Source organism: Muscardinus avellanarius (assembly GCF_963383645.1).
Source record: "Muscardinus avellanarius genome assembly, chromosome: 5".
Classification (NCBI taxonomy): domain Eukaryota; kingdom Metazoa; phylum Chordata; class Mammalia; order Rodentia; family Gliridae; genus Muscardinus; species Muscardinus avellanarius.
In genome coordinates, this window is record NC_137790.1 from 88,687,836 (window position 1) to 88,714,482 (window position 26,647).

Here is a 26,647-nt window from a genome sequence, read left to right on the forward strand (position 1 = left end):
AACTGGAATCCCTGAATAAGAATATTAAAAGAGTAGAGCAGAGCAAATAGCTCAAAACACAATTCATGAAAGTTTTTCTGAAATAAAAAGACTTAAATCTACACATTGGAAGAGTACATCATATGCCAAAAGAAAATGGCCTACAAGGATTACACTGAGACTCACTGGAGCAAAGTTACTGGATTCCAAAAGTAAAATAACAGCCAAGGGAAAAATTATGTAAGAGAGAAAAAGAGCTGAGGCTCATCTGTGATTTCCCCAGAGTGACAATCAATGCCAGAAGGTAAGAGCACAATACTTCCAATATTTATTTATTTATTTATTTATTTATTTATTTATGTATTTATTTTATTTTTGCAGTACTGGGGATGGAACCCAGGGGCATTCGACCTCTGAGCTACACCTCTAGCCCTATTTTTTATTCTTTATTTTTTTAATTTTTTTAATTTATTTTTATTGGTGCATTGTAATCATATATCACATTGGAATATAAGACTTGAGAGGATATACAAGCACACATCATCCAATTAGCCCTCATCCAGCCCCCATCCCATTCCCTCCCCCTCCCTTGATCCCATGCTTGTTTGGTGATTAACTTTGATACATATGTTTATGTACCTCCTGCTTTTTAAAGAGGCTCCATCCTCCCCTATTCCATACCCTCTGATTAGTCACCTTAATTGCTTCACTATAGGGCCCTTTCTATAGCTCGACCACTTCCTGTTGCCCATTTCCTCCTAGTTATTGCTGATTAGGAGAAGCATCTGGTTTTAATTTTCTGCGATATTTCTCTGTGCATGCCACGTTAAATACTGATCCCACTCTTGACGGCTCCAGTTGTGGCTTGGCTATCCGGTGGACTGATCAGACCTCGCTGGCTCAAGCAGCAGCCTTGCCTCATGGGAGGCCCCGGTTCTGGCCTCGCTGGCCCCGACACCGGCCTAACCCCTCAGCTGGCTCTGATCCCGGCCTCGGAGGCCCTAGCACCGGCCTTGCCTCATGGCAGGCTCCAATGTGAGCCGATGGCCCCAGCATCGGCCTAACCCCTCGGCAGGCTCCAATCCAGGCCTCAGAGGCCTCAGTAGCGGCCTTGCCTCACGGAAGACTCCGATGCCGGCCAGTGGCCCCGGCACCGGCCTAACCCCTCAGCAGGCTCCGATCCCGGCCTCGGAGGCCCCAGCATCAGCCTTCCTCATGGCAGGCTCCGATCCCGGCCTCACTGGCCCCAGCACCGGCCTAACCCCTCAGCAGGTTCCAATCCCGGCCTTGGAGGCCTCAATAACGGCCTTGCCTCACGGCAGGCTCCGATGCCGGCCATTGGCCCCAGTACCGGCCTAACCCCTCGGCAGGCTCCGATCCCGGCCTCAGAGGCCCCAGCACCGGCCTTGCCTCACGGCAGGCTCCGATCCCGGCCATGCTGGCCCCGGCACCGACCTCACCCCTCGGCAGGCTCAGATCCCGGCCTCGGAGGCCCCAGCATCAGCCTTCCTCGTGGCAGGCTCCGATCCCGGCCTCACTGGCCCCAGCATCGGCCTAACCCCTCAGCAGGTTCCAATCCCGGCCTTGGAGGCCTCAATAACGGCCTTGCCTTATGGCAGGCTCCGATGCCAGCCATTGGCCCCAGCACCGGCCTAATCCCTCAGCAGGCTCCAATCCTGGCCTCAGAGGCCCCAGCACCGGCCTTGCCTCACGGCAGGCTCCGATCCCAGCCATGCTGGCCGTGGTACCGGCCTCACCCCTCGGCAGGCTCTAATCCCGGCCTCGGAGGCCCCAGCACTGGCCTTGCCTCACGGCAGGCTCCAATCCCGGCCTCGTTGGCCCCGGCACCGGCCTAACTCCTCGGCAGGCTCCGATCCCGGCCTCGCTGGCCCCAGCCCCGGCCTAACCCCTTGGCAGGCTCCGATCCCGGCCTCAGAGGCCTCAATAGCGGCTTTGCCTCACGGAAGGCTCCGATGCCGGCCAGTGGCCCCAGCACCAGCCTAACCCCTTGGCAGGCTCTGATCCCGGCCTTGGAGGCCTCAATAACGGCCTTGCCTCATGGAAGGCTCCGATGCCGGCCGTTGGCCCCAGCACCGGCCTAACCCCTCGGCAGGCTCCAATCCCGACCTCGGAAGCCCCAGCACCGGCCTTGCCTCATGGCAGGCTCCGATCCCAGCCTCGTTGGCCCCAGCACCGGCCTAACCCCTCAGCAGGCTCTGATCCTGGCCTCGGAGGCCCCAGCACCGGCCTTGCCTCATGGCAGGCTCCGATCCTGGCCTCGCTGGCTCTGGCACCAGCCTAACCCCTCGGCAGGCTCCGATCCTGGCCTCAGAGGCCTCAATAACGGCCTTGCCTCACGGAAGGCTCCGATGCCGGCCAGTGGCCCCAGCACCAGCCTAACCCCTCAGCAGGCTCTGATCCCGGCCTCGGAGGCCTCAGTAACGGCCTCCCAGCTTTGCTGTGTCCGTCGCCAGCCTCACTTCTCGGCAGGTTCTAATCTGAGCACCCTCTTCGCCCAACTATTTGTCCCACGTTCTCGAGGTTGCGTGGTGGTGGTAGCATTCTGCCTCTGGGGTCATTACTTCAAAAGTTCCAGGTGTAATGTATCAGATCTCTGCCTCCCCTGAGTACTGGCCACTGCCATTGCCACTGCCTCCACCATTTCAAATCTTTCCCAAGCTCTCTTTTCACTCTGAATCTTGTCCAATCTTCCTAAGCATGCGCGACGGTAGCATTCAACCTTTGGTGTAATTTCTCCAAAAATAAATAAATAAATAATAAAAAATAAGGTTGGTAGGCTCCGATTTCTGCTTCTCCTGAATACAATTCTCCACCGCCAACGTGGAGACCGCTTTCAGCACCGCCTTTCTCCTTGGTCTCCGCTAAAGTCTCTCTCCTTACAGGTGATGTCCAAGATTCTTAACAATGTAGAGAAGAAGCAGTCCTCCTTAGCGGGATATTTTTCGAATAATTCCAGTTCATTTGGATAAGTTTTGTCTGCATCTCCAGTATCCTGGCATTCGCCACCTCCTTGACCCCTCTCCAATATTTTCCTTTTTTCTTTTTCTTTTCCTTTTTTACAGGGTTCTTCCGGGTGGAGAGGGGGGTCGCCTAGGGGAGCCCCGCCAGCGCCTGCCAACCCGCCCAGGATCGGGGGCCCAGGGGCCCTAGGCGCCCCTAGGCGACCCCCCTCTCTACCCGGAAGGACCCCGGGCCCCCGACTCTGGGCGGGTGGGCAGGTGCTGGTGGGGCGCCCCTAGGTGACCTCCCTTTATTCTTTATTTTGAAACAGGGTCTCACTGAGTTGCGAAGGGCCTTGCTAAGCAGCTGAGGCTGTCCATGAACCGAGATCCTCTAGTCTCCGCCTCCCAAATGCTGGGATTACAAGCATGTGTTACCACGCCCGGCCAATATCTCATTCTTAAAGGATGAAATAAATTTTAATATAAAAGATGACATTCCCTAATATGTGGAAGCTAAGGAGAAATGGGTCATAGGAGGAACTCTAGATGAAAAAGAAAATCCTATAGAGGAGCAAACAAGACAACCTAAAGGAGGGGATGGGAGGGAGAAGAAGGAAATTCTCTAAAACACACAATGTACTTAAACATATCGAAGTCAACCACTAAGCCAAGCAAGGGAAGGAGGGATGGGGAGGGAATGGGGTGGAATTGGGTAGGGGTTAAATCGGTGATGTGTACATGTATGTATACACAAGTTTTTTACCCCAATATGATGTATGAATATAACACACCAATAAAAAATTAAAAATAAATAAAAGTAAATAAAATTTCTAAGGCAAAAAAAATGACAATCTCAAGACAAAACAACCTAAACAATGTTCTCATGAACCTTTCTTAAAGGAACTGCTTCAGCAACAAGAAATGACTGGGAAAATGACAGAAAGAAATGGTTGAATTTTTTTTCTCAAGCTAAAAAAAAAGAAATATTTCCTTACTCGTGTGTGTGTGTGTGTGTGTGTGTGTGTGTGTGTGTGTTTTACTGGGAATTAAACCCAGGAGCTATCTACTTCTGAGCTACACCTCAGCCCCATTTTTATTTTGAAACAGGGTTTCACTAGATTGGTAAGTCTCACAACTTACTGAGGCTGGTGGCAAACCTGTGGGTCCTCCTGTCTCAGCCTCCCAAGTACTGGAATTACAAGTATGTAATCTCTATTTAATGCACAGCCCTCAAGTGGCCAAAATAAAGTGCTTCTCTTATTAGATATTTAACAGTATTTAAGATTTATTTTAAAAGGCCATACAGCTATGCAAATTAAAAACTGAATTGACAGGAAGCCTGTCAATTATCTGAGTGAGTAAACTTAAGCCTGTCATTATCTGAGTGAATGACAGATCATTTTATTGCATTTTATTGCTAACATCTGCCAAGTAAAGATATAGTCTCTAGCCTTCCCTATTTCATGAAAATAATCTGAAAAGAAATGAGGTAACTGAAGAAGATTCCTTTGCTTTTTAAAGCAACAACATTAATTCTCTCAATTTATATGAAAAAAGCCATTCATGTGATAAAAACTTGGTTCCCTGAAACTGATTCATAATTTTAACTGTCAGGGGTCAGGGGTGTGTGTGTGTGTGTGTGTGTGTGTGTGTGCGTGTGTGTGTACAGATGAATATATAGATGTCCATGAGCTGTCAGAGTTAGGCAGCTCAAATTCCCAGTATTTGTATAAAAATACCTTATGCATCTATACAGATATGAATATTTCTCAGTATATGTGTATTTTTTCTTATATAATAATAAAAAACAACCTCCTAAGACCCAACTCCCCAGAATTGGTATTTGAATCCAGCCTTGGGATACGGTGAAGTGCCAACATTAATGCCGTTTTCCTTTCCTCAAATCATCTTCAGTATGGTGGGAATAGAGAAATTAGAGGCAGTTACATAAAGCTATATCATGTATGGCCTTAGATACTGTTAGAAAATTTAGTCTTCACTCCAAGAACAATGGGAAATCCTTAAAATATTTTTAAATCAGGGGAGCATCATCATCTAGACCTACTAAATATTTCTCTTTGGCTGCTGTGTAAAATATGAAATCAATTACAATAAAAATATGTGTGGGGAGATTAGTGAGGTAACTACTGCAATTTACCAAGAGAGAGGTGATGGTCAAAAGGACTAGGATAGCGGTAGAATAGAAGGAATGATGAAAACACATTAAAGAAGAATAAACAGGAATGAATGGGAGACAAGAGTAATTTAACTTGCTTTAGGTGGTTGGTGGATCCATTCATCAAAATAAGGATCATCAAAAAGGCTTTGTGAAGGAAGAGTTCATGAGTCTGAGGTACATACAAAACATTCAAGCAGACCTGAAAATGGGTAAATAGCCACACAGACCTCGAAACTCAGAACAGTAAACCTCAGTTGGAGACACTGGTTAGGTTTGCCTATATCATCCCAGAAGATAATGTAAAGCAATGATCCTTAAACATTAATGTACTTACAAGTCATCTCAGGGTCTGATTACAGATCCCGGTCACCAATGCCAGAGAGTTTGTTTCAGTTGGTGTGAGAAATAATTTAACAAACATCTCCAAACATTAGACAGAAATCTTGAGAAATGCTGATAGGAAAAAAATAGAAGATAATCCAGGTATGTAATCACAGTATTTGGGAGGCTGAGGCAGGAGGATCTCAGATTCAAAGATAGCTCAGCAACATAGTGAGACTCTCAGCAACCCAATGAGACCCTGTTTCAAAACAAAAAGTAAAAAAGCGCTGGGGATATAGCTCAGAGATAGAAGGCCCCTGGATTCAACTCAAAGAAAGAAAGAGAAAGAGGGAGAGGGAAAGGGAGAAGAAGGGAGAGAGGTGGGAGTGAGGGGGAGGGAAAGAGAAAGAAAGAACTCTGAAGAATTTGAAAACCTATTAATCAGAAGAGAAGGAAGAAGAATGAACAAAAAAAGTCAATAAACTGCCAGAGAAATAGAAACATATTTGGAAAGTATGATATCAGATAAGTTAAGGAACAGACTGTTTCAAGAAGTTATTAGTGTGTTGAATGCTGCTTATGACCATAAGATGAGAGGGAAAAGGCCCACAGAATTTAGACACTGCATAGGTTAAAGGATTAGAGGGGGTGGGAAAGTGGAGACAACTCTTTAGATCTGTAAAGAACGTGGCAACAGCTGGGCATGGTGTCACACACTAGTAACCCCAGCAAATATTTGGAAGGCTGAGACAGGAGGATCGCAGTTCACAGAGAGCCTCAGCTACTTAGTGAGGCACTCCATAACTTAGTGAGACCCTGTTTCCAAATAAAGAATAAAAAAAAAAAATAGGGCAGGGGGTGTAGCTCAGAGGTCGAATGACCCTGGGTTCCATCCCCGGACCCGCAAAAAAAAAAAAAAAAAAAAAAAGAATGTGGAAACAAGAAGCTTAAAAGGATATTTGGGGTGGCATGGGGCAAAGAAGGGATCTGTTTGTTGTGTAACTTTATTTAAGGATGGAAAATACCTGGACATAGATAAATCCAGATGAGACAAAACCAATAGGTGAGTGTCAAGATATATGAGACCAAACACTTTAATTTCTTTTTATCCTATTATATAAAAAGGTTATGATTATAGGTTGAAATTTTAGATAAATAAAAGCCAAAACCATCACAAGATCTAAAAGTTATTTTTTATAACTAGGACAGGACAAATTATTGGCTGATCTTTGGAGAAAATCAGAAATACTGAATAGCATTATGGAGTTTGATGCTAAATGAGGCTTCTCACCAAAGGTAAAGATTAAACTTGAGGCAGCAGACATGAGTGCCATCTGCTGGCAAAATACAAATTCTCAGTATTCTGACTGATGGAAACCAGTTGTAATAAGAATTTCAACTAACTGGATTAGAGGTCATCTGTTTCCATTAATAGTTCCTTCACAATGACACAGGAACTCAGATCTTCCCACCAGAAAAGGAAGTCTTTTAAAACTGTTCCAGGCTGTCCTCTCTTTATTTGGAAACATTTGATAACAGGAGGTACATAAGCCTCAGAGCTGTTGCATCCTCAGTAGGTCATTTTAAGCTGAACTGCACCCTCTCCTCACTTCTTTCCACTTTTACTAGCCTTCCCTCTGCAGCAGTACAGTAAATCCCACATGGCAGCCCTTCCTCACTATAGAAAGGCATATTACTTTCACCTCAGATTAAATTACCCAGTATTATTTCTTAACTGTTTTTAAAAACTTCCACCATCCCAGCTGTGGGATGTAGTTTAGTTTATCAGTGGCCCTGTGGTGTTACTATTGCCTTTTATCTGAGCCTTAATGCGCTATTGGCTTATACTAAGTTCGTAGTTATCTAAAATCCAATTCAGCTAGTTCTTCCCAATCCAGTATTCACATAATTTATTTGAATCTAATGCAAGTCTTGGGGTTTATCCTGTTAAGTTTCATTTCATCATGATATTTATTGTATTTTGTCAAGATCATTTTGAACCTTGATTTTTGGTGCTATCTAAATCTGACAAAAAAATCTTTATCCAAATCAACAATAGAAAATTGGCTATGAAAGAGTGCCAAGATGTAATACTATGCCACCCAAGAATATCCTTTGGGTAAGGATGTTTATCTAGCTACAAATCTATTTAGTATTTGCTAATCTATTTTCTAACCTATTTCAGTCATAGAGATAATGGAAAAATGAGACAAATTCATTAATAAAATCAAGATGTTATGTCATGAGCATTCCATAAGTATACCACCCTCATATTCCTTTCAAAAAGGAAATTATAGGAGTTTAGCTTAGTTGTTTTGAGGTGAACTAATGAAAATGTTCATAAACCACACTGAGATTATCAGCAGTTTTCTAAAGCCACTCTTCTTTTAAGTCTACCTATATAATTTTTCTATGACTATTTAATGACTAAATACTTACAATCAAACACTTAAAACAAGAGATTTAATAATTGTGCGTGTATTTTTGACTCATTCTACCAGACTGAACATCACCTTTTCCAAAACTAAACTGTCCTCCTGAAAGAAAGATACTGTGTCTCCCATCCTAGGCATCTGCACTAAATTGAGAATCCCTTGTCTGAAAATTGATCCAAAGTTACTTACAAATTATTATTGGTGACTTAGAATGTTCCAATAGTACCTGGGGTTGTAATTGCACTGGGTCATAGAATGTGAACAATCATGATACGACTATATCTGTCACATACACTGGGCTTCAGCTTTTATAATATATTGAAACTTCTTCACACTAAAGTCACCCTCTGTGCTTATGAAAAGGGGGCAAAATAAGAAGTGTTGTTCTAGTGCAGTATTGCCCTCCAGATGTGGATCCTGAAGTCCACTTAGGTTCAAATCCTAGCTCTGGCATTTACTAGCTATGTGACCTGGAACAACTTATTTAACCTCTCTGTGCCCTGATGTCATTTATAAATGTGAATGATAACAGCACCTACCTTAGAGAGTTGTGATTAGAAAGCGATTACATTTGATCTTTTTTGCAGAAATAGATCAATTGATTCTAAGAGACCAAGGAAAGCTGCTGACTGCAGAGGTAAAGGAGAGATTTTTCCCCCCAGGTACTGGGGATGAAATCCAGGGGTATTCTACCTCTGAGCTACACCCCTAGCCCTATTTTTTATTCTTTATTTTGAAACAAGGTCTCAATGAATTGCAAAGGGCCTCACTAAGTAGCTGAGGCTGGCCACAAACCACAAACCTCCTGTCTCAGCCTACCAAATGCTGGGACTACAAGCATGCGCCACTACACCTGGCAGGAAGAGACTTTTTATTTTACATCTGTTCCACAACTGCTCTATATTTTAATTTTGGTAGCAATCACACAATTATGATTTGCCAAATATATTTAAGAGGGTGAGTTCTGTTGAATATAAATTCATACTTCAATAAGCACGACTTTAAAAAAACAAAAAAGTCCTTTTTTTAACCTCTTAGTATTTTGGTAGGCATAGTCTGGATTGTACTAGTCTTTCCAACAGTCTTAGGTTTATAGCTCTTTTGGCATATATCTTTAGGTATATGACTTTCCATATTTGTACTTGTTCTGTGATTTGCAGAGATTGTTCTGTTAACATCCCTCCTCCTTTTTCTTTGAACTATTCATATTATTATGTCAACATTTTAGAATTTTCTGTTCTTTGTGAATCTGTTCTCCTTTGAGGCCTAAAGCCATGAAATCGAGCCCATACTTTTTTCTGAAATATTTGCTTTCTAAAATAAAGAACTGGTGCTCAGTAAATTTTTCATTGTTATTATAAGGTGATTTTTCTCTTGAAATTATATCCCTTCTATTTCTGCAATCACTGGTTAAAAGTTAATTCCAGAATGATTGTTCTCTCTATTGTTTCCTTTACCTCTTATGGGACTAAGTCATTAATAAAAACTTTATCAGATACCTTTAGCATAATGATGGGAAACAGTATTATTACAGTCTGTTTCTCTCTAGGCTTTTTTGTTTTGGGGGGGTTTGTTGTTGTCTGAGATGCTGGGAATCAAACTCAGGGCCTCACACAGCCCAGGCAGTACTCTACACTGAGCTGCACCCCAGCTCACTCCGTAAGTTTTGTATCCTGAGTTAGAAACCATCATCTACAGTCCGTGTCATGCTACCAGTCTTTAATATTTCCCCACTGAAACATCACACTTTTCTTTTATTAGGAAGAGGTTCTCTGTCATGTTTACTTCTAGCATGTGCACACTCACATGTGCTCGCGCACTTGTGCGCACATTCTCTCTGTCTGTCTCTGTCTCTGTCTCTCTCTCTCTCTCTCTCTCTCTCTCTCTCTCTCTCTCATTCTCCCTTAATCCCTTCCTACTTTCCTTACTGAGTGTTTCTTTTCAATATAGCCTACCTTCAATGGACAGAATTCTTTTATAAATACCATCCTACCACCAGATGGATCTTTTCTATCTATAGTGCATTGGTTATATAAAATATTTATTTGTACAAGGTATTGTTCCCAAATAGTTTTGTTCCCTTTCTTTCTGACGCATGTTTTTCTCTTAAGTAATTTATTTTTATCCGGGCTTATTTCTCCTTCTCTACTGATAAATCTATTGTCTCTACTCAAAGAACACTGAAAGTTACTTCTCCAGAAGCTCACGAGGATAGCATTACAGTACAATTTAGAAAACCAAATGCTCCTCTGAAACCATTCAACTAATAATCCTCACATCTACCCTTGTATTCCAAAGTTATGAGAATCAAACAGAGATATAAGAAGACAGGACCTATGCCTGCTCTGGAGCACTTCAAAACCCCAATAGTTCCTCTAAATATTTTCATTAATATCTAATAAAAATATTCTGACTAGACTGCAAACTTTAAGAAACCAAGGAACCTAATACATATTAGACCAGGGGACACATATTTTAGCCTAAGGACTAGATCTTGTCTACAGCCTGTTTGTGTATGATTCATAGCTAAAAATAGTTTTTTATATTCTAAGAGATTATTTTAAAAGAAAAAGGGCTGAGAATGTAGCTCAGGGCATGCACTTAGCATGTGCAGAGCCCTAGGTTTGATCCCCATCACCAAAAGAATATGTAACAGCAAGCATTTGTGACTCACAAAGCCTAAAGTTTATCAGTTATCATCTAGCTCTCCTTTTTTTTTGGGGGGGGGGGCAGGTCTGAGGATGAAACCCAGAGGCATTCGACCTCCGAGCTACATCCCCTGCCCTATTTTTTATTCTTTATTTTGAAACTGGGTCTCACTGAGTTGCAGAGGGCCTCACTAAGTAGCTGAGGCTGTCTTCAAACCGTGATCCTCCCGTCTCAGCCTCCCGAATGCTGGGATTACAAGCGTGCACCACCACGCCCAGCTCATCTAGCTCTTCTTAAGAAAAGCTTGCTGCCCCCTGTATTAGGCTAAAATGTTTATTAAGAGGAGGAAGGGAAAGAGGAGGGAGCTATAGCTATAGGTTTGGGGAAAGAAAAATAGATTTGCAACAAATATAATTGGAGATCACTGCAAACAGGAAAACACATATAGTTGTATGCATATCTTTAAATCCTTCTTGACTTTATTTTCATCAAGTTAAAAAAAAAAAACTAAAGGTCTTTCATTAACATATTTTCTACTTTATAGATTTTTCTTTTTTGCTAACTGTTCTATTCTTGAGTTGCAGGTGCTTCTGAGAGAACTACATTTAAACTTTAGTAATGTATTCTTACTCTGACTAGTAACTAAGTGCTAAGCAATACTCCAGAGCATTTTACTCATCTGCTCCCATCTGACTACATATGTCTTCAAAATGTAATCATGTAATATCCCACAGGTTGTTAAATAAAGCTTTGAGTGCTAAAAAATGTTTAGCCAATACACAAAAGCCACATTCTTAAATGTCAAAGAAGAGTATTTAGTGTCTATTAGAAGCGCATTCAAAGGCACCTGAAAATGCTGCTCCATCACTTGGATCTTCCCCTGGTCTGGGCACTTTTTGAGAGCTCGATCTGCATAATGGAACAGGATTTCTACCATCTGTAAGGAAGAGAACCTCACACTAACATCAAAATATATCTCTAAAGTTTTCCAACATTTAATACACATGGCCCTCCTAAATAATACAGGATCAGGCTTTGTTACTGTATTAAAAATACAATCAGAATTTTTAGTACCTCTCTTTCCTAAGTTGCTTGTAATCCTAGCCTAATTCCTTTCCTAGCACCTATTCAGACTAGTACTAGTTTGTTAATCTCTCCTAAGAAATATTTCCATGTTACAGACCTCAATAATATCTATATTACTCATGAAAAAATGCAGTTCAGTTCTTCAGTAAACCTCTGTTGGAGGTCCTTCTCTAAAAAGCACAGAGGAGCAAATCATTCATAAATCCAGTTTTCCAGGTTTCCCTCCTCTATTCAGCTGTCTTTGGACTATTGTACTATATTTTATTATCTCATAAGAGAGCAAAAAGGAGATGATAAGAAGAAAATTTAAAAAGTATTCAAAATGACACTAAGAAATAATTTTTTGACCTGTTTTTTAGTATACTCTCTCCACGATTGTGGCCATTTACCTAATCATTCCCAAGGATAATAGCAAGTACATAATACAAATTTGTTCTACACCCTAGTGAAGATGTCATTAAAATACTCACCCGATCTGCAACAACAGCCTTTCGTTTACTGGCATCCCCTGATAATCCTACAGAGAAATGAAGCCCAACATAAAGCAAAAGTTAGTATACACCTTCAGGAGTGAATCTGTATTCTGGTCTTTTCTTTATAATCTAGGCTAACAAGAGATACAATTCTAATAGTCTTAGCATCAAAATGTTGGGCAATAGGAACACCTATCATCTATTGAGCCAGAGAGCATATCAATGTACTTCCCCTTTGTTCTCATAGCAAATTTTCCTGATGAAGGACTTTTAAGAAGTGACAAGTCATTTCTATACCTATATTTATTTACTTACCCACTACTGCTTTTGCTTTTCCCTCATGGAAAGACCATGCAAGAGCCAAGGCTTCTGTGAGACAATCTTGTTTCAAAAGATGATCCACTCTCTAAAATGAATATATAAGAGAAGCCAGATTCCTTTGTCTGAACAACCACCAATCAGAATTCCTATTCTATCTGCTATCTTTCTAGAATTTGCTGCTTGGGAGTTAAAATTATTCCAATCACATTATTTCAATGTTGGACTGTCTTTGCGGGATTATCAGGGCAAGCCAGTTAATACATTATTTCTATGAAAACTAATTTTTAAAGCACTGGATGGTACTATGATTATACAAACTAGTATGAATAGCCACAGGGCCAAACTATGAAAAGGAGAAACAGCAGGAATGACATTGTAACTTATCACAGTATTTATTCACTCCTACCTCTTTATTATCAAGTCTCAAATTTACCTGAGACAGCAATACACCAGCTAATGGAAATTTTTAAGACTCCCTTGTAGCTACTTAGGATAATATAATTAGGCCCTTGTCAACAATAAGTAAGTGGAAGTATCTTCTGATATTTCTATGATGTGGCCTTCACAGATAATCAGCCTTTATTTTTCTCTTTCCTCCTTCCTGGAGTGTAGTCTTATCAGTTGGAGCTCTAGCAACCATACTGGACTATAAAATGATCTTGAGAATAGAATTCAAACACAGAGATGGTGGAACAAGATAGCATTCCAGACCTTGGAACTCCCAATGAGCCACAGACTGCCTACCTCCCGATGGCTTTTTTTTTTTTTTTTTTCCTTTTCTTTTGGTGGTACTGGGGATGGAACCCTTCTACCTCCGGGCTACACTCCCAGACCTATTTTATATTTTATTTGGAAACAGGGTGTCTTAAGCCAGCGTGGCTGGCTTCAAACCTGTGCAATCCTTTTGTTTCTGCCTCCCAAGCACAGGGATTACAAGTGTGCACCACCACACCCGGCTTTCCCCAACTGCTTTTATGTGAGAGACAAATCTTGTGTCACCATTACTTTGAAATTCCTGATATACATATTCATATATAACTCACACAATCAGTTTTAACAAATCAAGAACCGAACAGTTATAATAATGTTTATGTATGCTTCTGAAATGAAAAAATGCCAATCCAAATAATCTTCAAAATCAAAACAAAAATGAAACTATCAATCCACTAGCTGGAGCATATAGAATTACTTTATACTCACCTCTCTCCAGCTCCTCAGCATCATCACATACACAGACTAAAAAAGAAGAGAAAAAAATTTAAATAATCATCTTTAACAGACTTACTGGAAGACATATATGTCCCAATCCCACATCTCATTTTATATCTCTTTAAGTAAAAATAATTTATACTATAGTTAGAAGTATATCTTAGAATTTACTAAAGGGTCTTCAAATATCCACATTGAAGAGTAAATCAAACAAATATCTAACGGTCAATAAGTCTGCAGTCTAAGGAGTTAACTCCATGCACAAGGAGTAGAAAATGCCCAAGCTCATCTCCCTAGATAGATCTGGCAATATTTTAGTTGAATGTGTGTGTGTGTGTGTGTGTGTGTGTGTGTGTGTGTGTGTGTGTGTGTGTTACCGAGGATGGGACCCAGGGGCCTTCTACCTCCAGGCTATACTCCCAGACCTGTTTTATATTTTACTTGGAAACAGGGTCTCTTAAGCTAGCTGAGGCTGGCTTCAAACCTGCGCAATCCTCTTGTCTCAGCCTCCCAAGTGCAGGGATTACAAACATACGTCACCACGCCCAGCTTGGTTGAATTTTAATAATGAAAAAAATGCTTCTCCAGGCCGGGCATGGTGGCGCACGCTTGTAATCCCCGAGCTTGGGAGGCAGAGACAGGAAGATCGCGCAGGTTCGAAGCCAGCCGCGCTGGTTTAGGAGACCCTGTTTCCAAAAATAAAATAGGTCTGGGAGTGTAGCCCGGAGATAGACGGGCTTCCAGGAACCCCAGTACCACCAAAAAAAAAAAAAAAAAAAAAAAATGCTTCTTCATTTAAAGTTGAAAATAAATAAATAAATAACAGGAACAAATTGATATTTATAAAATTTCTACTGCCATGTTCCAATGATTCTTTGTTTGTGTGTGTGTGTGTGGTACTGAGGGTGGAACTCGGGGGCTTTTCTACCTCCAGGTTATACTCCCAGACCTATTTATTTATTTATTTATTTATTTATTTATTTATTTATTTAGCGGGTCTGGGGATGGAACCCAGAGGCATTCAACCTCCGAGCTACACCCCCTGGCAATTTTTTATTATTTATTTTGAAACAGGGTCTCACTGAGTTGCAGAGGGCCTCACTTAGTAGCTGAGGCTGTCCGTGAACCGCGATCCTCTGGTCTCAGCCTCCCGAATGCTGGGATTATAAGCGTGTGCAACCATGCCTCGCTTCAGACCTCTTTTATGCTTTATTTGGAAACAGGGTCTCACTAAGTTTCTGAGAGCCTCACTCAGTAGCTGAGGCTGGCTTTGAACCTGTGGGACCCTCCTGTCTCAGCCTCCCAAGTGCTGGGATTATAAGTATGCACCACCACGCCTGGCTATTCCAATGATTCTAAATTAAAGGCCTCAATTCATGTATCCTAAGCTAAGCTAAAGACCATCTTAATTCATGAGAAATAGACATGATTAGGCATCTTCCTGGTCATTAAAACAAAAGTTAAGCAAGATTATGAAACTATATCCCTGAATCAGGATAATAAACATCTTATTTGAACCTAAACACAAGGAAAAGTCAAAAAGTAAGAAATAAATAACCAAAATCAAGACTACCTAACCATTAAAAGTTTTGTATCAGTGTTACAATACACTGCTCTCTTTACCAACAACATCCTTAGTCCCAACTATCCTGATACATACAAATAACAAGTCACAGAGTGAGAACTTACTTTTGTCCCCAAATAAAAAATCTGACCACCATAGCTACTAATGGATTGATAACACGCCTTCTCTCCAACCAAAGCCTGTAAAAAAAAAAAAAAGGTAAAAATTACATACATTAGAAGTCTTATTAGGTTTTAAAAAATATCGACTACAGAGACAGTATTTTAAGTCAACATGGTTTGAGTGGAGAAATACTATCAATCAATTGGCCATCTGATAGAAGTGACATAGAAAAGCACAGAAAAGACAAAATTTAAGAAGTAATCCTATGCTCACATAAATAGCCCTTTTGTTTGTTCAGAAAAAGGTGAAGACTAGGAGTGGTGGCGCAAGCTTGTAATCAGCATAACCCAGTATAACAGAAATTCATCACTGTATCTGGGTTACAAACTTGGGCTCTGCCACGGAGAATGACATGAAATTTCAAGCCTCTGACACTCACTTTCCCCATCTTTGAAAAACTATGTTCAGCCGGGCGGGCGTGATGGCGCACGCTTGTAATCCCCACGCTTGGGAGGCGGAGACAGGAGGATACCTCAGGATCGGAGCCAGCCTCAGCTGGCTTAAGAGACCCTTTTTCCAAATAAAAAGTATACAAAATAGGTGTCCGGGAGTGTAGCCCGGAGGTAGAATGTTTTTCAGGAACCCCAGTACCACAAAAAAAAAAGAAAAAGAAAAAAAAAACTGTGTTCAGTTTTTATGAGGCCTAGATCTACTTAGTCTTACAATATTGCCATTTCATGACTAGTATTAGTGTTATATATAACTAGTGTGTGTAGCGTATGGTTGATGTATTTTTTTCCTGGTCTGATCTTTGCTCTTTGCTTGAAATGTTTAGAATCATTTCCATTCTCTGTAATTACTAATATGTTTGGGTTTAGATCTATGAACTGTTTTGTTACTTATGCTATCTCTCATTCTTTATATATTCTTCTTTGAATTTACTTTTAACATTTCACTTTATCACCACTATCAACTTACTATACTTCTTTTTTAGTTACTGCTATACAATTTATAATTGAACTTCTCAGTCTACATTTAAATAACACTATAAATACCTTACAATAACTTACTCATATCCCTACTCCCTCCTATGTGTACTATTTTTGTCACGTATATTGATTTTAAGTATGATAAACCTCACAACATATATTTTGTTTTAATCAATCAGCTTTTTATTAAACAACAGTACTGAGGTAGAATTTACATATCATAGAATTGACTCATTAAACAATTCAATTATTTTTTTGTTCAATAATCACCAGCATCCAGTTTGAGAATATTTCCATCCCGTCACAAAAATCCTTATACCCACTGGAAGTCAATCCTTATTTCTACCCCTAGTTCCAGGTAACCCGTAATGAACATACACCTGTCTTTATAAATTTACCTTTCTAGACATGTTATTTTTTTAATATTATTTATTTACTTAGCAGTATTAGGGATGGGACCCAAGAGCATTCTACCTCTGAGCTACACCCCCAGCCCTATTTTTTATTCTTTATTTTGAAACAAGGTCTCACTAAGTTGCAAAAGGCCTCACTAAATAGCCGAGGCTGTCCCTGAACCCAGATTGTCCTGTCTCAGCCCCCAAGTACTGGGACTACAAACATGTGCCACTATGCCACTATGCTTAGACATTTTAGATAAACAGAATTAAATGAAATTTGGTCTTCCAGTTTATCTTCTTTTACTTAATATAGTAGTTTTGAGGCTCATCCATGTTACTGCATTATCAGTAGTTCATCTTTTTTATTGTATAGAGTATTCTGTTCTATGGCTTTGGCACATTTTGTGTATTCACTGAGCAATTGGTGGGTACTGGATTGTTTCCACTTTTGGTCTATTAAAAACAATGCTACTTTTCCAATCTGAGAAGGCTTTTTTTTTAAATCTTGTATGGTGGTGAAATAGGATATTACATACAGGAAGGAAGGAAGAAGGAGGGAGAGGAAAGGGAGGGAGAGAGGGGAAAAGAAGAAAAGGGAAGGGAAGGAAGGCACAAGCTATCAACATTCATATATAAATTTTTGTGTGAGAATATGTTTTCAATTCTCTTGAGTCAGATGTTAAACTTTTAAGGGAACTGACAAACTCCTCCAGAGCACTTTTTTTAATTATTTATCTTTGTGGTACTGGGGATGGAAGCCAGGGGCTTTCTACCTCTGGGCTACACTCCTATGACTATTTTTTATATTTTATTTGGAAACAGGGTCTCACTAAGTTGGTGAGAGCCTCACTAAATAGCTGAGGTTGGCTTCGAACCTGTGTGATTCTCCTGTCTCAGCCTCCCAAGTACTGGGATTACAAGTGTGCGCCACCACGCCCGGCTCTCCAGAGCATTTTAATCATTTTACATTCCCACCAATAATGTATGAGGGTTCCGGTATCTTCACACACCACACTTGTTACTGATGGATTCCCCATCCCCCTCAGTACTAGGGATTAAACCAGAAGTCTTCTACCACTGAGCATCACTTTTTATTTTGAAACAAGGTCATCCTAAGTTTCTGAGGCTGGTTTCAAACTTGCAATTTTCTGGCTTCAGCCTCCTGAGTTACATTTTTTTAAATTATTAGTCATCTTAGTGGATATGAAGTAGTATCTCATTGTGGTTTGATTTGCACTAATGAAGTGACTAAGGAAGATGAGCAATTTTACACATGCTTGGGGTCAATTCGTGTATCTTCTTTGGAGACTACTACAGATTTATTGATGAGAAATCTGCTCTTATATTGATCAACTTACATGTGATTTCCTTTATTTCATTTGTGTTTGGGCTCGCTGAGCTTGAATGTGTATGTCTGCAGTTTTAGAAAGTTTTTGCCAATTGTTTCATTTTTTCCCCTCTCCTCTCCTTCAGAGATTTCAACTACACATGTGTCAAGCTACTTGATATCTCATAGATCATCAATAGTTTTTAAATTATTTTTTCTCTTTCATTTTGGGTAATTTCTGTTATCTTCAAGTGCAATAATCTTTTATTCTGCAATTTATTCCTTTTAATGTTCTTTTTTAATCTCAAGCACTATAGTTTTCTTCTCTAGATGTGAGATTTGCATCTTCTCAAATACCTTCTATGTCTCTAAATTGTTGCGTATATGGGCTACAGTTATAACTATTATGTCCCTGACTGCCTAAGGACCAAATCTGTTTGTGCATGATTCATAGCTAAAAATGATTTTTTACATTCTAATAGATTATTATAAAAGAAAAATGGCTGAGAGTATAGCTCAGGGCATGCGCTTAGCATATGCAAGGCCCTACTATTGATCCCCATCACCAAAACAGAAAAAGAAAAAAAAAAAACAAAACAAAAGAAGAATATGGAGAGACTTCCGGGAAGATGGCGACGGAGGAAAGCGGCACTTACAAGTCCCGCTAACAATCCAACTCTACTACCACAAAACCAGCGCCTTTCAGAGCCAGAAAACACCACCAGCAAAGAAATAAAAACGGTAAATACAAGGGACAGAGAAAAAGGGCTGGAAAAACAAGACACCGGAAAAAAACCAGCCCGAAGTGCCGCGCCCGCGCGGAGCGGAGCGGCCAGAGCAGCCAGAGCGGCCAGAGCCGCAGCGCGGATTGGGGGGAGCCGCGGAGCGGAGCGGCCTGAGCAGCCGGAGCAGCCAGAGCCACGTCGCGGAACGGCCGGAGCGGCCGGAGTGGCCAGACCCGCGGTGCAGAGCAGCCGAGCAGAGCGGCCAGAGCAGCCGAGCGGAGCAGCCAGAACAGCCGGAGCAGCCAGAGCTGCAGCGCGGATTGGCTGGAGCAGTGACGCAGAGTGGCCAGAGCCCCGGAGCGGAGCAGCTGGAGCAGCCAGAGCGGAGCGGCCAGAACAGCTGAGTGGAGCAGCCAGAGCAGCCAGAGCAGCCGAGCAGAGCGGCCAGAGCAGCCGGAACGGAGCGGCCAGAACAGCCAGAGCAGCCAGAGCCGCTTCGCGGAACGGCCGGAGCGGCCGGAGTGGCCAGACCCGCGGTGCAGAGCAGCCAGAGGCACGGTGCAGAGCGGCGGGAGCAGCCAGAGTGGCCAGAGCCGTGGTGCGGAGCAGCCAGAGCCATGGCGCAGAGAGGCCGGAGCGGCGCGGCCTACATCTCCCCTAGCAGCACCAGGCTCCAGAGAGGAGGGAGACTCAAAACAGAGCTCAAATCCAGAGAGGAGGTACTCTGGCCTCGCGGCCTAGGATGCAGAAGCAGCGTCTTACTGCTGGCGGCAGCGGTGAGTTCACCGGACGGCCCTAGACCAACCCACTCAACCAGCCACCAGGCGCCTGAGAGGAGGGGTGGATAGCGAGCCGAGGTGAGCAGGTGCTGAACAGCCGGGTGGCAGTCAGCAGTTTTGTTGGTGCAGGGAACATCTAAGCTCCCAAGGGCCGGGCACAGCACAACTGGCAAGGACTCAGAGCGGAGTTCAAAACCAGAGAAGAAATACGCTGCATCATGGTCGAGGGCATGGCAGTGGTGCCATATTGCCAGTGGCGGCAGCAGCGAATCCACCGAGTTCACTACAGCTCCGTCAGCACACTCAACAACCGTGAGTCAAATTGCGGCCCCTAGGGGAGAAATCCCAGTACTGCACTCCCAGGGACTTGCGCAGATAGTCTCCCTGGGTCGGAGATTTTAGCAGTGAAGCCCAGTGGGGGAATGGCAGTGGCAGAGATATCATACCATAGTCACAACTCCCCACTGGAGAACGCCCAACTTGGCACCCCCCACGGTCTAAGCAGCCTTGATTGACTCCCTGGGTCTGAGACTTTGTGATACAACCCAGTAAAGGAGTAGTGGTGACTGAGATACCACAGACTCGAGATCCAGAGCATCTTAAGTGAACTCGTAGTGACTCAGGGAAGAACCCAGAGAAGGCACAAACTTCCAAAATCATGGGAAAGAGAAATAACAATGGAGCAGTGAATGCCAACAGCCCCACAACATCAGAATCTGATAACACAGAAATCCAAAGATCTCTAGAAGATCAAATTAGGAAAATAACTTTAGAAATAATAGAGGACTTTCGAAAAGAATTTAGAGAGAGTCAAAAAGAGATAAAGGATGCAATTAATGAAGTAAAGGCCTCAATTCAAAGTATAAACAACAGATTAGACCACATGGAGAATAGAATCTCGCTTCTTGAAGATGATCATTCTAAAAATGAATGCATAGTTTCTAATTTAGAAAAAAAAACCCGACAGCAGGAATCTGACATTGAAGAAATATGGGCCCATTTCAAGAGAGCTAACCTAAGAATAATTGGAATAGAGGAGGGAAAAGAAGGTGAAACCAAAGGGATCAACAATCTCTTCAAGGAAGTAATAGCAGAAAATTTTCCAAACATAGAGCAAGAGGTCGATACACAGGTCCAGGAAACTTATAGAACTCCCTTTAGACAGGATCAGAGAAGAGGATCCCCACGCCACATAATTGTCAAAATGACTAATGTGGAAGCCAAGGAGAGAATCTTAAAGGCAACAAAAACAAAAGGCCATGTGACATACAGAGGCAAACCAATTAGAATCACTCCAGACTTCCCAAACCAAGTTATGAAAGCCAGAAGGGCTTGGAGTAACATATTCCAAACTCTGAAAGAAAACAACTTCCAGCCAAAAATTTCCTACCCAGCAAAACTATCCATCAAATTAGATGGGGAAATAAGAAGCTTCCATGACAAACAGCAACTGAAGGAATTTATGTCTTCAAAACCAGCGCTAGAGAAAATACTCAAGGAGATTAACTGCAAAGAGGAAATGGGTAATACACGCCAGAACCAAAGAAACAAGAATTCCCATCCAGCACACAACTAAGCAAAGAAGAATAAACAGTATCTCAAACAGAAATAAGATCTTAACATGTTGGGAATTAAAAATTATCTCTCTATAATCACACTGAATGTAAACGGCCTCAACTCCCCAATAAAAAGACATAAAGTGGCAAAATGGATTAAAAGCCAGAATCCATCCATCTGCTGCTTATAAGAAACACACCTTACAAGTAAAGATAGGAACAAACTCAAGGTAAAGGGCTGGAGCAAGGTAATCCATGCTAATGGTACTCGAAGACAAGCAGGAGTAGCAACTATGATATCAGACAAGTTAGACTTCAAACCCAAACTTATTAGAAGAGACAAAGAAGGTCACATTTTACTGGTAAAAGGAATAGTCCAGCAAGAGGAAATAACAATAATCAACATCTATGCCCCAAACATAGGGGCAGCTACTTTCATAAATCAAACTCTTTGTGACATGAAGTCACACATAAATCCCAACACAATAATACTGGGAGACTTCAACACACCTCTCACAATACTAGACCGATCTTCCAGACAAAGGGTCAGTAAAGATGTCTCAGAACTAAAGAACACCATTAACCAAATGGACCTGTTGGACACATATAGAATATTTCACCCAACTACAGCAGAGTTTACATTTTTCTCAGCTGCTCATGGAACCTTCTCCAAAATAGATCACATCCTGGGACACAAAATGAGCACTAGCAAATTTAAAAAATGTTACATACTTCCCTGTGTCATTTCAGACCATAATGGAATGAAACTAGAAATCAACTATAAGAAGACCCAGAGAAACAACATAAACATGTGGAGACTGAACACCACACTTCTGAATGAAGAATGGGTCATAGAAGATGTAAGAGGTGAAATCAAGAAATTTCTAGAAACAAATGAAAATAAAGAAACAACATATCAAAACCTCTGGGACACTTTGAAGGCAGTATTAAGAGGAAAATTTTTTTTTTTTTTTTTTTTTTTTTTTTTTTTTTTTTTGGTGGTACTGGGGTTCCTGGGAGCCCTTCTACCTCCGGGCTACACTCCCAGACCTATTTTGACATTTTTTATTTGGAAACAGGGTCTCCTAAGCCAGCACACACGGCTGGCTTCGAACCTGCGTGATCCTCCTGTCTCTGCCTCCCAAGCGCGGGGATTACAAGCGTGCGCCACCACGCCCGGCCAAGAGGAAAATTTATAGCACTGAGTGCTCACATAAGAAAAACAGAAAATCTTCAAATAAATAGCCTTATGACACACCTCAAAGCCCTCGAAAAGCAGGAACAATTGAACCCCAAAGCCAGCAGAAGACGGGAAATTATTAAAATTAGAGCAGAAATTAACGAAATAGAGAATAAAAAAACAATACAGAAAATCAACAAAACCAAAAGCTGGTTTCTTGAAAAAATTAACAAGATTGATAAACCACTAGCCAACCTAACTAAAAAAAAGAGAATCAACCCAAATTATGAAGATAAGAGATAAAAAAGGAGACATTACTACTGAGAGCGTAGAAATCCAGAGGATTATCAGAAACTACTTTGAAAAACTATACTCCAACAAAATGGAAAATCTGGAGGAAATCGACAACTTCCTAGATAAATACAACCTTCCTAAACTGAGTCAAGAAGATATAGAACACTTAAACCAACCAATAACAATCAAAGAGATTGAAATAGCAATAAAGAGCTTACCATCAAAGAAAAGCCCAGGACCAGATGGTTTCACAAGTGAATTCTATAAAACCTTTATAGGAGAACTAATCCCAATACTACTCAAACTATTTCGGGAAATAGAAAAAACTGGGACTCTCCCAAATACATTCTATGAAGCCAACATCACACTAATACCCAAACCGAATAAAGACAGTTCAAGGAAGGAAAACTACAGGCCTATATCTCTGATGAACTTGGATGCAAAACTATTAAACAAAATACTAGCAACACACATTCAAAACCACATCAAGAAAATCATTCACCATGACCAGGTAGGGTTCATCCCAGGGATGCAAGGCTGGTTCAATATACGAAAATCAATCCATGTAATTCATCATATAAACAGAATCAAAGACAAAAACCACATGATCATCTCAATAGATGCTGAAAAAGCATTTGATAAAATTCAACATCCATTTATGATAAAAACACTGCAGAGAATTGGAATAGAAGGAACATATCTCAACATTATTAAGGCAATCTACAATAAGCCCTCTGCCAACATCATATTAAATGGGGAAAAACTTCAAGAATTCCCCCTAAAAACTGGAACGAGACAAGGATGTCCACTATCACCACTTCTCTTCAATATCGTACTAGAGACTCTAGCCAGAGCAATAAGGCAAGAAAAGGAAATCAAAGGAGTACAAATAGGAAAAGAAGAACTTAAGCTTTCACTATTTGCAGATGACATGATACTATATTTAGAAAACCCAACAAACTCAACCAAAAGGCTTATAGAACTGATCAACAAATTCAGCAAGGTATCTGGATACAAAATCAATCTTAAAAAATCAGAAGCTTTCCTGTACACCAACCATAAATCCACTGAAAAAGAAATTCAGAAAACACTTCCACTCAGGATCTCCCACAAAAAAATAAAATACCTAGGAATAAACTTGACCAAGGAGGTAAAAGATCTCTACAAAGAAAATTATAAAACACTGAAAAAAGAAATCGAAGAAGATCTTAGAAGATGGAAGGACCTTCCATGTTCATGGATTGGCAGAATAAATATCATTAAAATGGCCATCCTCCCAAAAGTGATCTACAGATTTAATGCAATGCCCATTAAACTACCAAGATCATTCCTCACAGACATAGAAAAATCAGTCCTTAAATTTATCTGGAATAACAAAAAGCCCAGAATAGCCAAGGTAGTTCTCAGCAACAAAAACCACGCAGGAGGAATCACAATACCTGACTTTAAACTATACTACAAAGCCATTGTAATAAAAACAGCATGGTACTGGCAAAAGAACAGATATATAGACCAATGGAGCAGAATAGAAGACCCAGAAACAAGTCCACGCACTTTCAGCCAATTGATTTTTGCCAAAGAGGCCAAAAACATACACTGGAAAAAAGATAGCCTCTTCAACAAATGGTGTTGGCAAAACTGGTTAACCATATGCAGAAAATTGGATGTTAATCCCACTTTTTCACCCTGTACAAAAGTCAACTCACGATGGATCAAAGACTTGGAAATTAAACCAGAGACTTTGAAGCTCCTTGAAGAGGGCATAGGTCCAACACTACAACACATAGGCACAGACAAACATTTCCTCAACAAGACCCCAAAGGCACAACAAATTAATAGGAGAATCAATACATGGGATTGCATGAAACTGAAGAGCTTCTGTTCAGTAAAGGAAACTATCAAGAATCTCAATCGAGAGCCAACAGAATGGGAGAAGATTTTTGCCACCTACACCACCGATAGAGGACTAATATCTAGAATATACAGAGAACTCAAGAAACTCAACACTAAGAAAACAAAGCATCCAATAACAAAATGGGCAAATGAACTAAATAGACACTTCACAAAAGAAGAAATTCAAATGGCCAATAAATGCATGAAAAAATGCTCAACATCACTGGCAATCAGAGAGATGCAAATCAAAACTACCCTGAGATTTCACCTAACTCCAACTAGAATGGCCATCATTCAAAACACAAACCACAACAGATGCTGGCGAGGATGTGGAGAAGTGGGAACTCTAAGACATTTTTGCTGGGATTGCAAATTAGTGCAACCACTTTGGAAAACAGTATGGAGAATCCTCAGAAGAATGGGAACAAATCTACCATTTGATCCAGCAATACCACTGTTGGGTATCTACCCAAAAGAAAAGAAACCAAACTACCAAACTAATGCATGTGTATCTATGTTCATAGCTGCACAATTCACCATAGCCAAACTATGGAACCAGCCAAGATGTCCATCAACAGGTGAATGGATTACAAAACTGTGGGATATATACACAATGGAATTTTACTCAGCCATCAAAAAAAAAACTCAATTACATCATTTTCAGGGAAATGGATGGAACTGGAGGACATAATGCTAAGTGAGATTAGTCAGGCACAAAAAATAAGAAATCAGATGCTTTCCCTAATATGTGAGAATAAGGGAGAAAAGAGGAGCAAACAAGACAACCTAAAGGAGGAGAAATGAGGGGGGAAGAGGAAAATCTCTAAAGCTCACAATGTACTTAAACATATCGAAGTCAATCACTAAGCCAAGCAAGGGAGGGAGGGACGAGGAGGGAATGGGGTGGGATTTGGGTAGGGGTTAAATCAGCGATGAGTACATGTTTGTACACACAAGTTTTTTTACCCCAATAAGTTGTATGAATATAATGCACCAATAAAAAAATTAAAAAATAAATAAAAAAATAAAAAAAGAATATGTAACAGCGAGCATTTGTGATTCACAAAGCCTAAAGTTCATCAGTTATCATCTAGCTTTTCTTAGAAAAGGGTCATTGCCCCCTGTTTTAGACTCAAATATTTAAGAGGAGGTAGGGGAAGAGGCAGTTTCCTGAGGTGCATTGACTGATCAGCACTTGCTGAATACTCAAACAGGACTCTTTGACAGTACTCTCCTCTCTAGTACTTAGTCCTGTACACTCAGCCCACCTCTGTCTTCCTGCAGTCTCAGCTGTGTTTCCTGAACTCATGGAGTCCTCCAGGCCCCAGGTGGGTCACTCCTGCCTGAGACACAGCCCAGAAACTCTTGAGGTTGGAAGCTTGGATAATCTCAGAGCTCACATCATTTTGTTCCTGCTTTTGTCCCTGTTGATATCCTGTGTCTTGAGAACTACCGTTTCTGTTTTTCCCTAATTATGATTATCACTGTTACTATTATTTTTGGTTATTATAAACAGAAGAGTAAATCCAATCCCCCCAACTACTGCATCTGGGCTAAAAGTGCAAGTTCAAAGTCTAACAGTAATTTTTTTTTTTTTTTTTTTTTTGTGGTTCTGGGATTCCTGGAAACCCTTCTACCTCTGGGCTACACTCCCAGACCTATTTTTATACTTTCATTATTATTATTATTATTATTTTTGGAAACAGGGTCTCTTAAGCCAGCATGGCTGGCCTCGAACCTGCGCGATCCTCCTGTCTCCGCCTCCCAAGTGCGGGTATTACAAGCGTGTGTCACCACGCCCGGCTAACAGTATTTTTAATACCCAAGTTTCGGAGAATAATTGTTATTACTTAGCCAATCCTACTGCACTACCATTTTTTTTTTCTTTTGCAGGTCTGGGGACTGAACCCAGGGGTATTTGACCTCCGAGCTACACCCACTGCCTTATTTTTTATTCTTTATTTTGAAACTGGGTCTCATTAAGTTGCAGAGGGCCTCACTAAGTAGCTGAGGCTGTTCACGAACCAGGATCCTCCAGTCTCAGCCTCCCGAATGCTGGGATTACAAGGGTGTGCCACCACACCTGGCTTTGCACTACTATTTCATACTACAATTTTTCTTGGTTTTTAAATTAGGAATCTGGAACATCATTTCAGATGTGTTTTATGCTCTAAAATTATGAGAAGGATGTGAGCAATGCCTAT

At 41.1% G+C, this 26,647-nt stretch overlaps 1 protein-coding gene across 3 annotated transcripts in view; it reads right to left on the reverse strand.

Moving 5' to 3' along the window:
• VPS8 (VPS8 subunit of CORVET complex) overlaps window positions 1–26,647 on the reverse strand; it is a gene marked incomplete at both ends in the record, with an annotated part of 223,582 nt that overhangs the window by 152,942 nt on the left and 43,993 nt on the right. For all 3 annotated transcript variants that reach the window (XM_080696055.1, XM_080696056.1, XM_080696054.1), the window contains 5 exons: window positions 11,374–11,463; window positions 12,083–12,129; window positions 12,401–12,491; window positions 13,607–13,642; window positions 15,305–15,379. In XM_080696055.1, the coding sequence (XP_080552181.1) occupies window positions 11,374–11,463; window positions 12,083–12,129; window positions 12,401–12,491; window positions 13,607–13,642; window positions 15,305–15,379 (339 nt within the window). The remainder of the gene's footprint in view (window positions 1–11,373; window positions 11,464–12,082; window positions 12,130–12,400; window positions 12,492–13,606; window positions 13,643–15,304; window positions 15,380–26,647) is intronic.